At 50.9% G+C, this 11,314-nt stretch overlaps 5 protein-coding genes and 1 non-coding gene across 6 annotated transcripts; 3 read left to right on the top strand and 3 right to left on the bottom strand.

The window, feature by feature from the left end:
- Positions 1-805: 805 nt before the first annotated feature.
- POX_e06439 (uncharacterized protein) lies at positions 806-2,885 on the bottom strand (the record flags this gene model as incomplete). Its single annotated transcript, XM_050115260.1, has 5 exons — positions 806-1,183; positions 1,270-1,678; positions 1,746-1,828; positions 1,908-2,581; positions 2,768-2,885. 5 exons carry the CDS (start codon positions 2,883-2,885, stop codon positions 806-808), a joined length of 1,662 nt encoding a protein of 553 aa, XP_049967720.1.
- A 1,612-nt stretch (positions 2,886-4,497) lies between these two features.
- POX_e06438 (uncharacterized protein) lies at positions 4,498-5,987 on the bottom strand (the record flags this gene model as incomplete). The annotated part of the gene is made up of 3 exons (XM_050115259.1): positions 4,498-4,930; positions 5,089-5,650; positions 5,780-5,987. The coding sequence occupies 3 exons, from the start codon at positions 5,985-5,987 to the stop codon at positions 4,498-4,500; spliced, it is 1,203 nt and encodes a 400-aa protein (XP_049967719.1).
- Positions 5,988-7,583: 1,596 nt separating this feature from the next.
- On the top strand, positions 7,584-8,003 carry POX_e06437 (uncharacterized protein; the record flags this gene model as incomplete). The annotated part of the gene is made up of 1 exon (XM_050115258.1): positions 7,584-8,003. The coding sequence occupies one exon, from the start codon at positions 7,584-7,586 to the stop codon at positions 8,001-8,003; it is 420 nt and encodes a 139-aa protein (XP_049967718.1).
- Positions 8,004-8,861: 858 nt separating this feature from the next.
- POX_tR116 lies at positions 8,862-8,935 on the bottom strand. Its single transcript has one exon. It is a non-coding gene; the product is annotated as a tRNA-Val (tRNA).
- Positions 8,936-9,555: 620 nt separating this feature from the next.
- Positions 9,556-9,729, top strand: POX_e06436 (uncharacterized protein; the record flags this gene model as incomplete). The annotated part of the gene is made up of 1 exon (XM_050115257.1): positions 9,556-9,729. One exon carries the CDS (start codon positions 9,556-9,558, stop codon positions 9,727-9,729), a length of 174 nt encoding a protein of 57 aa, XP_049967717.1.
- A 515-nt stretch (positions 9,730-10,244) lies between these two features.
- On the top strand, positions 10,245-10,964 carry POX_e06435 (uncharacterized protein; the record flags this gene model as incomplete). The annotated part of the gene is made up of 1 exon (XM_050115256.1): positions 10,245-10,964. The coding sequence occupies one exon, from the start codon at positions 10,245-10,247 to the stop codon at positions 10,962-10,964; it is 720 nt and encodes a 239-aa protein (XP_049967716.1).
- Between the last annotated feature and the right edge of the window lie 350 nt (positions 10,965-11,314).

The following is an 11,314-nucleotide window of genomic DNA, read 5'->3' as shown; positions in this document are numbered from 1 at the left end:
CAAGGTTATATGATCACAGGCACAACATACTATGATGTCTTCATATTCTGACCCTAAGGTTTATGTACTTGGTAGCTAGCCTTGGGCTCTGGTCGACCGGCAAACTATCATTGCGTGTACATTATATTTTATCTCGCCTGTAATGAACCAACGTACCTGGACACTAGAGGTCTCCACTCGATGGACGGGTTCATTGTACTTAACAGGAGAGATTCAATTGAATTCGCCATTTCTACCATGCCTGAAGATATTGATTTGATGCGCGTTTATCGCAAATCGCAAATTGTAAAGGCTGTAACCCCTATGTGGTATTCACAGAAAGACAAAAAACAGCAAGAACAGGGGAAAAAAGGAAGAGAAAGACGAGCACAATTCTATAGACATTCATGTCGTGACCAAAATGCAAAAGGCTTTCCCACCATGGCAAGGAAAACGAGAGCATAATTAGGGCAAAACATGATCATCAATTTGTAGGCAAAGAGCAGTAAATGGAATCAAGCGGGGGTGAATAGACGGTTTCCGCAGTCCAACAGACGCACAATACGCCTCGAGGACCATAAAGTGAATAGCAATGTATATGGCATATTTATTTCTTGGGGGTGATTTTTCTTCTCGTCACTGTTCACGACGAAATGGGTGGGAGGTGGCAAGGGATGTACAAATCAATGCACTTTTTGCGCGTGGGCTCCATCACTATGAACATGCCCCGGTACCCAGGAAGGCGAAATTTCAGAGGTATTTCTACCTCGGCTGAAAAGATGGGCCCCCGCGGGGGGAAAAAACAAAGGGCAAACGAAAAGACCCATCATACAGGACTCGGAGATTCGGACACCATCGCGGGCACACCGCCTGTCGGCTCCTGATGGACCAAGTTCACCGGACGTGCGGGCTCATCAGTAGACTCCGCGCCGATTTGCTGGCTCGGAGATCGAGGCCGGATGACCGATCGACCGATTCGTAACACAGGGGGCTTGGGTGATTCCGCTCGGCTGTCACGCTTGCTGGAGCGGTGTCGCGAAATGGAGAATTTGCCTTGGGGCATCGCCGTGCTGTGGGTGTGGCGGGCGTTGTTGATGGCCACCGGCTCGGGCTCATCGACAGTGCTCGTACTGATGGCGCTAGAAAGGGTACGCGGGAGATGATATCCCGCTTTTCCAATGGGCACGGAGAGGCCATGGACAACCTGCAAAGCATAAAGTCAGAAAAAGAAAATAAAAGACCTCTCATTGAGAGGATTCCCCAAGAAGAAGGGGGGAGGGGCGGACTCACAATGCTACAAATGACCAAGAACCACACCACGACATTGATGGTGTCATAAACCTTCTGGACGTCGGCTCGCATCTCCCCGTCGACCGTAATCTCGCGCAAGTATTCACGGCTAATAGAGAGGTAAAAAATCGCGCCAACGCCGATCGGGCCGAAGAATCCAACGAATCCCGCGTGGCGCACATGCTCGATTTGATGGATCCACTTGTGCATGGCCAGCACGATCGGGAGCCGGCGCACCAGCAGAATCAACACCCCCAGGAAAATGAGCCGGTAAATGGGGATCACATCGTTGTTCAAAAAAGACGACCAGGGGCAGACCGCGCCGAACCACATAAAGACCGACAGGTTGAGCAACATGTCGATAGTGGGTTGCAGGGAATCATCCATTGTCTCAAGGCGAAACCAATCACTGTTGTTGTTTTTGTCAGAGTTGAGTTGGTCTGCGCCGTGGCGATCGCAATCGCGAGGTGACTTACTCTTGAGTAAAGACATTGCCTGCAATGAAGCAAGCAAGAAGATCGTCGGTACCAATGAGGCCACAGGTGCCCACAATGAAGAGCTGCAACCGAGGATTAGCGAGCCACATTCGGGAAACTTCTCCATTGACTCCCTCATCAAGAGCAGGCCACAGAACTTACGGCGAGTGCAATGGCAAAGACCAGGAAACTCTCCCGGTCCACATACCGCTTCTCCTCTGCCCAGTGGAGGAGCTTTCGAGACACCCAGCCCACGACAATCCCGTAAACGACGCTCAAGATAATGACATATAGCCAGGTCTCGAGAAACCACTCCCCCATGGCCTTGCCCGCACCACCGGGGTAGCCCTCGCCCCCCATGCCGGTATACTTGAGCAAATAGATGGCAAAGAAGAGGAAGGGATAACCGAGCCCGTCGTTTGCACCAGACTCAGCAATGATGATTCGCTGCAGTGGGCGCGGCACATTCTTGTCGGCGAACTTGCCCTTCACGATCGAGTTGGACAAGACTGGGTCGGTGGGGGTGACACAGGACGCGACGACCAGGGCGTGGAGAAACTTGATCTCAGGCACCATGGCCCAGACCACCAGGCTACTGCAAATCCACATGGCACCCATTCCGGGGCCCAGCAGCAGCGCCAAGCTCCGCCATTCCACCTGCAAATACCGCTTGGGGAGCTGGACGCCCGCCAAGACCAGCTGCACGCCGAGAACGAGTCGCGTGAAGTGCAGGGTAATCTCCTCTAGATTAAGATCATTATGCAAGGCATACTCTTCTGGACGGATAAAATTTGCCGCATGAGGAGAGAATGCAATACCGGCAAGAAGCGAAATCACTAGATCAAACCGTCAGTCGGCCATTTTCTTCATTGACGGGTCGAGAAATGAGAAGGGGAAAAAAGGCCAGGGAATAGAATATTCATCAAAAGACAGGCTTTTTCAGCATTTGAGGGGGGGGAACCAAAAAAAAACCAAAAAAACTCCTACTGGAGGTTGTCGACATTTACAGATAGTTGACTTACAGGCTTCGGAGAGGTAGAATCGCTCCTTACACAGGTATGAAACCAGGCCAAAGAGGGAGATAAAACCTCCCAACGTCGCACAGACGATATTGAAGTTGATAAGGGCGAGAGTGGGCATCTCGCTCTCGCTCTGGGGCTTGGAGGGGCCTTTTGCTTGCGGGGCTGTTTCTTTGTCTTGGCGACTGGAAGGGGGTTCTGAACTTCCCGACGCAGACGATGACCACGGGCAAGAGGTGGATGATTCGGAAGAGCTGTGTGATGGATCACCCACTTGGTCGTTCTCCAGAGAATTTGACGCCAGTCGAGTGGCGGGGTGGAGGGGTTTTTGCGGCAAATGGATGTCGCTGGGCTTTGGAGATTGGGATCACCACACAGACAATCAACTCGTGTTGAGGTGGATCAGGGACCTGCTTCGAGCTGCCTCAAACGGACAGAAACGGTGGAGAAAAGCAGGGGGATTTCAGCAAATGTTAGGCAATCATAGTAATTGTTGGTTGTTTCGGGCAGTGACGCAAGACGACCATATGGCAAGATGCTCCGAGATGGCAACAACGGTGGAGGCCAAAAGCTTGGGTGAGCTTCGCAGGACGTTCCAAGCACACACTTGAGGAGGTGTGGGTTGGGCAGCGTTGTGGGGGAGAGTTGAGGAGGGAATAGTGAAGGACAAGAAAACACCAAGAGATCGAAGCGGAAGGTTTTCGGTTTTGACTTGGCAGAGGCACGAGGAACGGGTCGTGGTGGTTCTTGGCGGGGGAGGTACCGGAGGGAACGGGCGATGAGTGGATGACCAGACAGAACGACGGCTGCAACGAGCCAACCAACAGTATTTCCACGGACTCTTTTAGCAGTGTACGACGACACACGAATCTCAAAATACCCAAATACTTTACAGAATCGACTCGTGGAACACGCCAGGCTGAAAAGAGAGAGAGACCCCAAGGAGGCTGCTCTCACTACGAGTCAGTTCCCGATCCGCTCTCTCGTCCATTCTCCGCATTCGGTCATGTCCGGGGGGGGGGGGGGGGTCTGGAGATGCACGGTGGCGCTGCCAAAGGGCAGGATCTCGTCGATACGCTGATACGCATTGTGCTATGTATGAACTAGCCAGGATGGCAGGATGGAACGTGTGCCAGCTTGTAAATGCTGGTTGAGTGCGCCAGTGGTTTTTCTCGACAATCTGGTTCCTCGGAGGCTGGCCCTCGTCTCGCCTTCCGTATTACCGTACACTTTCCTCTGATCGTGATTTGCTCGGTTGGAATCGCAATTCATTTCAAAACGACGGGTCGCCGCACGTGGTGCAAGATGGTTCCTGGCATTTCCACGGGCCCCCCCCCCCCCTTACCGTCACTCCTCCTCACTCCGACATGCCGACTGACGTCGGGCGGCCTGTTTCCGTCGGCCCGTCCGTCTCTTCGGATACGATCGTGATCTCGAGTCGATGGGCGTGCGCTCTGATAAAATAAAACACATAAAAAAGGTGGAATCGGGATCGCAGCCACACCGAGATCAACCATGACACCACCACACTGCAGTACGGTCGCATGATCTGATCCCTGGGCCTTGAGCCCCTGCAATCGGGACACAGCAGACTCACAGACGCACATTTCTACACGCGGGGCTCTCTCTCTCTACACCTTGCACTGCAGCCTCTACCGGTTATTGGACGAACAATCTGATCCAGGATTTTCATTGGTTTTCAATGGGAAAGCGCCAAGCCCGCCCGAGCGTGGTCAAAAGAAATCCTCCCCCAGTGCGGCGGCGGGCGCTCGACGACTCACTTCGAGCGCCTCGGCCTTTTGCCGGACGCCCTCGTGGGCACCATTCACCGCTAGTTGGTCCGCCGCCTCGTTCCCGGGGTCGCGATTGTGGCCTTTGATCCATTGAAACAGGGTCTTGACCTTCAGTTCATTCCGCTCCTCGATCTTCACCAGGATGGCCTCGACCAGGTCGCGATTCTCCACCGGCTTGTTGTCCTTGGTCATCCAGTTGTTCCGCCGCCAGTTCACAAACCACACCGTCACGCAGTCAATCGCATATCGACTGTCCGTGTAAATGGTCACATCCCGATGGCGAGGGGCAATATCGATGGCGCGGAGGATCGCCGTCAGTTCGGCCCGCTGGTTGGTCTGTCGGCTGCCCTTGAGGGGCTCGGAGACATTTCTGCTGGTAGATAAAAGGGTCAGTCCACGAAATCTCGATTCCATCGGGAACGTCTCTCGTCTGTACCTCCCCCTCCTCCTCGTCCGTCTTTCTTTGCTTCTCTCCTCTAGCGGATTGGTGCGTGTGCGCGGAGAAGGAAAACCAAAGAGGAGCCTACGAACCTTGAATCTCCCGGTCCAAAGTACACACCCACCCCGGCAGAGGCGAGCTTCGTGCCATTTCGCAGCGAACTCCCATCCGTGTAAATCCGTAACATGCCCGGAATCCCCGCCGCCCGCGTTTTGGTTGCAGTCTTTTTCGCCACGGGTTTGTACACCATCTTGCCCGTGGTGGGATCGAGCAGGACGTTAGGGTCAAACCCGTCCTCCGCGCCTGTGGGTAGAGGTCCCTCGCCCGGCGCATACTCCACCCCCGCCGCATCCTTGGGAGTCTCGTCCGTCAAGCCGGGAACCCCAAAGTCAAGTGACGCCGACGCTCCCTCATTCCCAGCATTGACGAATTCTTCCGCCTCTTCTCGTGTGGAAAATTTGCGATATCGCGGCCGCGAAAACCCGCGGATCTGCTCCTGCGCTACCGTCCAGTCCGTATACACGCCGGGCACTCGCCCGCGTTGGACTCCGTAGAACCGGGGGTTGTCGGCCCCATTGGCAGAGGCATTGGCAGAGGGGATTTTGGCGCCGAGGAGGAATGCGTTGGCATCTTCGAAAGTGAGAAAGGATTGAACTGGAAGAAAGAGAAAATAAAGACGCGCGCCCAGATTAGTGCCCAAGCGACAAGATATTCCACGTGGAAAGAGTCATGACGGAGAGATCTGTGTGCAGGAGATGTGCTAGGCGGACCCGCTCAACGTACATATAGCGCCCTTGAAGCCAGTGATTTGCGCCAGGCAGTCAGGCCAGCTGTAGTAGATGCCCGGCTTGTTTCCTTTCTTCACCGCATACAACTTATTGCCCGTCGTGCGTTTGCGCTTGGTTCCTGTCGTAGGGGAAGGGGAGGACTTGACGCGCGACGACGCTTGCATGCCGGACCCGGGGCTTGATGAGGGCGTGGTGCCGCTCATCGTGGCAAGCTGGTCCTGGGTCGAGAAAAGGGCGGAGGGAGTCCAGGCAGTGAACGAGGTAGCCAAGCACGGTGAGAAACGGGTGGGAGGCTCAGCAATGGAAGATCTCCCACGAAGCACCGTCGAGGTGCGATTGGGAAGTGAGAATCTGGGTGAGCGAATTCTCCCTGGGTGCGGAGTGACTTGCAGAAGTCTCGAAAGGGCGGATGAGGACCCCACGGTCGAGGTTCGGAAGCAGACGCGTCTGCTTGTGATGGGTGGATGATAGATAAAAGACGATTCGCACTTGATATTCTCAAAATTGATAGAAGAACCGGCGTCGAGAGCAGGTGGTGGGTGGAGGAGGCCGAAGAACTGAAAGTGAGGAGGGGAGGGGTGGCCGATGAGAAATGAGAGGGGGGAAATCTTGTCTGATTGGGGCTCTCCGCGGCAACGCGGCCGTTTGAGTCGAACGCGATCGGCAGATTTTAGTTTTCTACTTGATCAAAGGTGGAAATGTTGTCAAGAAATAATCGAGACCTGTTCTGGGAGAATTGACTCTGAAATTTCTCTCTCTCTCTGAAGAGCTTTGCAGCAATTTCTTACATTTTTCGGTGGTATGGATGGTACAAAATAGCGCTTGCGGGCCCGGTCCAGTTTCGGTTGCTTTGTTCAGTGAGCGGCGTCGCTTGGCTGGGGATATGAATCTGGCACTTGGACGCGACTGAAGCAGGTGACGATGTCGTAATCGAGGCAGTAGTTATGCCTATAGTACCCTACGAGGATATGAACGGAGCTTGAGATGAGAAAGAGGGAACTCTTCATCGAAATTGTTCGCTCACCTTATTGCACATGGATACATGTATCTGTGCTGATCGCCGGACTTCATAGTATCAAATCGTGCATGGTAGACATTTGTACCGGAGCACTTTGAACCCTTGCAACCGCCTGCAGGGCTCGCAGCCACGGGATAGACCGAAGCCGGTCGAGGATCAACATATGCACAAGTTTCTGGCCCAGGGCAGTCCGGGCGATCTCTGTGACTCTGTTCCTGTGGCCGTCAAGTCTGAATAAGGGTCTTTGTGCACTCCCTGGCCGAGCTTTTACCTGCCCAATCTTGTACATCTATAGTTGCTGCAAGCAATCGACCTCGATTCCGCATTTCGACGAGCAAAGCCTTGACGTGGGTGTTTAGTTGACTCGAATATAACTCAAAACTTTCACTCGGCCTGGAACAAACCGAGTGGTTGCCCTTTCGACGGTCAGTCAGGGTGGCCTCCTTCCCAGACTAGCGCGCAGAGCAGAGAAACGACAAAATATCCCTTCTGGTAGGTAGTCGGTTCTTTCATCCATCCATACACACTCGTAAAGCTCATCACTTTCACAATGTCTTCATCTCCAATCTGTTCCGTAAAAAGAGGGGCCCAATGGGATAGTCCAGAGCGCTTGGCCAAGAGACCGACGCTCGAAAGAGTAACTTTCTGGATGCCCTCGGCCAAAACTGTGAGTCACGACGACGTACTAACATTTCTGGGTTTCACGCGTTTTGGCTTCACCCTTCCTTACTTCGTCTCTCCTGGTAATCTCCATATTTCTCATCTTACTGACAAATAATTCATGGGAAAGTCTCCCTCGCCGCCCCAGAAGACCATTCTCTACGCCAGCAAGACCAAGCACGAGAGCGACTTTGTCAAGGCGGCCCAGGACAAAATGGCTGACGAAGCCAGGACGCTTCGCCACTATTCGCCTGAAAATGCTGTGGCGAACTCTTCCGGGTTTGAGCTCCTGCAGTCATTGCGCGAGCTTCGAGAGCGGCAGGAAGCCCTCGAAGTAAGCCACAAGAAGATCCGGGCAGAGCTTGATGAAATCCGCGAAATCCACAAGGGGCTGCGGGACAACATCGGCGAGCTGGAGAGACGGCAGCACAATGCTCAACAATGGATCATCTCGACATTTGTGCGGGAGACCAGGCTCCCACCGAGAGGTCTAGCACGACGAGCGGTCCTTCGGTCCATGCAGGACAGGGACTTGGCTTAGTATCACTTTAGTATCACTTTAGTATCACTTTAGTATCACTTTAGTATCACTTTAGTATCACTTTAGTATCACTTTAGTATCACTTTAGTATTAGATCTATTTTTTGATTTAATATTTGATTTAATATTTGATTTAATATTTGATTTAATATTTGATTTAATATTTGATTTAATATTTGATTTAATATTTGATTTAATATTTGATTTAATATTTGATCTAATATTTGATTAAGTACTAAATTAAGTATTAAACATATATTATTTCAAAATATAATCGAGTATTAAATTTTAATTCAAATTCAATATTCATTGAGTATGAGATTCTAATTTAAACTCTTTATTATTCTACTCTATACCAAGTATTCTGCTATTAGTAAGTATTACCGCCAAGGTAATTCGTAGGGATTAATAGCTACGTGATGAAGTTAAACGTAGATTACGGATATATTTAATGAGTATATATTTGAACTCGATAGTGTGGTCCCAAAGGGCGCATGCGGAGACATGCGGGGCCAACCGTCTATAAATACCGTTGCAGGACAAACCATCCTAACAGATGGTTTGGCTTAGACCTTTTGGCCTAATGTGTAAAGCAGTGAGCAATGACAAGGTGGATTTCACTAGGCCCGTAGGTCATAATGATAAAAGGCTATGATTAGATGCGCTATAACATACTAATATTGCAAGGTCCAGCGTAGGCAAAGAATGATACATGATAACTATATCAGTGGCCGACGCAGGTATACTACAAACCACTCATACCATCCTGCTGACTCCTTTTGATGCTTTCCACCAGGATTTTGATACCATGTTCTGAGCGTGACAGATGACCGCGGAAAGTAGACAAAAACAAAAACAATGACCAGACTGGGGCTCGATCCCAGGACCTTATCGGTGTTAACGATACGTGATAACCAACTACACCATCCGGCCAACTTCTTGTTGAGCTTGTTAGAATTTGACGATATATAAGAATTTCTTCTTGGTACTGCTATCAGGTCGAAAATTGAAGGGCCGGCAAAAAAACCGACTCAACCCTTTGTATCAGTAGCCTACGTAGGCCACTAATAGTAGTAATTTCCTTTCCCGCAATTAGAGCGCCAGGTATCAAAGTTGTGCGAAGGGTATTATCAAGTACACTATGTACATCATTGTATAAGACCTCTGCGACACTGCTATACAAGGGGCTAAAAAGGGCGCATATAGGAGGATATAATTGATTTGATATGTATGTCATGCCAGCGCTTCGGGCTGCGCTAGCCTACTCAGCCAAGAGACTGAATAAACCAGAACACCTGTTCTAGTTTACCCGAGAACGGTATGCACAAGTATCGCGCAACTTTACCACTGCTGCTAGCTACGGCCGCCAAACCCGCGGTGCCGCAACAGTGTATGCTTCATGGTAAAAAGCTGGTAGGACATTAGATGGTCGAAGAGGTTGAGGGACATGAAATTAAGGGTGTGCATAAGTTGGGAATGAATGAACACAAAATATAATACAGGCTTCCACTACAGTAGGAAGATGAGGCTCCCTTATCCAATTGGGAGGCCAAATGTCACAGGCGCGAGATGCGGCCGGATGCGTACCACACGAAGTATATACACTGGACTTTGGGCAATATCCTCAACTGCGGATATTAGTGATCTTTTATGGTCTTGTTGGCCAGTGTCCGCCCAGAACGCTCCTCGTGACAGCCAAACCGTCTACCGACTATAGTCAGAGATGAGCCTTTTGGGCAGCTTCAATAGTAGTGATGTAGAAGATCATCATACTAACTCACCCGTCAACATTAGCAAGGATTAAGGCTGCTACCTAGATCGTTCAATTCTAAGGCCCTGAAGGATGCCGCCCCAAAACCCAGGGGGTGCCAATGGAGGCACTGCAACCTATGGATCAGGCTACATCCTGTGCATATTTACTCCGCAAATTACCTCTGAGCTGTCTCCACTCTCTTCCTTGCCTCACCAGAAATATCAGCAATATGAAATAAAAGTGATGATGATCTAGAGGCTGCCCGCCACATTCCTCGGCGGGGCAGTGACTGATGCCTCAGGCACTCACGATATGCAAACCCTACAAACCACTTTGGGGAACTTTGGCATCACAATATGTAGAACCTTTGATGGCTCAAATATGGCCAGTCTAATGTGCTTGAACCCAGCGCCAGATCATTTTGAAAGACCCAGGCATAATCAATACAATCAAAAATTCACGCCTCTCTGCCCGCGTTGAGTCCCAAATATGGCAGAACAATGGCATGACCGATCCCCTGCCACAGAACTCTCCAGAGCAGAGCGCTTCAAAGCCACGCACCTCGCCGCGCGCCATGGCAACTACCACCAATATTACGCCAAGTTCCGCGCGCCCACTGTCCCAGACGATCGCCTTTCCATTCTTCCATCAGAGATCCTCCGTAATGCACGAGTCATAGACCTCGGCTGCAACGCGGGCAAACTGACCCATGAGACCATAGCGCACTGCGGTGCGGCCGCCGCAGTCGGTGTCGATATCGACCCATGGCTGGTCGAGCAGGCGAAGGCGGCGTATCCAGACGGGCCGTGTACATTCGAGAACTTTGACTTCGTGGATGCGTCTGCCTACAAGGGTACCGCGCTGGGCAAATTTGACGTTGTCCTCTTGCTCTCTGTGACCAAGTGGATTCATCTGAACAATGGAGATGCCGGGATATTGACGCTATTTGCGCATATACGAAGCATACTGAATGAAGGCGGTTATCTCGTTGTTGAGCCGCAGCCTATGAGCAATTATGCGAGAGCCTCCAAGAAAAATAAAGACTTGAGGGAGACGTATAAGACTATCCAGATTCAACCACCGTTTGATGATGAGTTAAAAGCGCAGGGATTTGAGAGGATACTAAAAGTTGAAAGAGACGAGGAAGGGTTTGCTAGGCCTGTACATGTCTGGAGGAAAATGTGTCATAACGTGGCCCATGTTGAATAAATCGGGGCGAATTAACTTTTATCGGGATGATGTACTGTAGTTTTCTTCGGACAAGTTCCGACCTCCAAGCCCGCGAGTGGTAGGTCCTAGAAAGTGAACAGGGAAGTAAAAACCAACAAGTGAATATCACCGTGTCTCATGGCACTGCAGAATCTACACTGTAAACAGTCAATACCAATAAGTCAATACTAAGACCTTAATAAGAGAATACCAATGGGACGGATGGATATTGCTTTTAACGAATCAAGTTAGCGTGGTGGTGGCGACTACTAACCCTAACCTTCCATATAACGCATTTTTGACCTAATCAGCAATATTCTGCAGCTACCTGCACTCTGCACAATAGAAGG

Source organism: Penicillium oxalicum, chromosome V, assembly GCF_001723175.1.
Source record: "Penicillium oxalicum strain HP7-1 chromosome V, whole genome shotgun sequence".
In the NCBI taxonomy this organism is placed as follows: domain Eukaryota; kingdom Fungi; phylum Ascomycota; class Eurotiomycetes; order Eurotiales; family Aspergillaceae; genus Penicillium; species Penicillium oxalicum.
The sequence above is the reverse complement of the archived record's forward strand: the minus strand, read 5'-3'. Positions and strand labels throughout refer to the sequence as shown.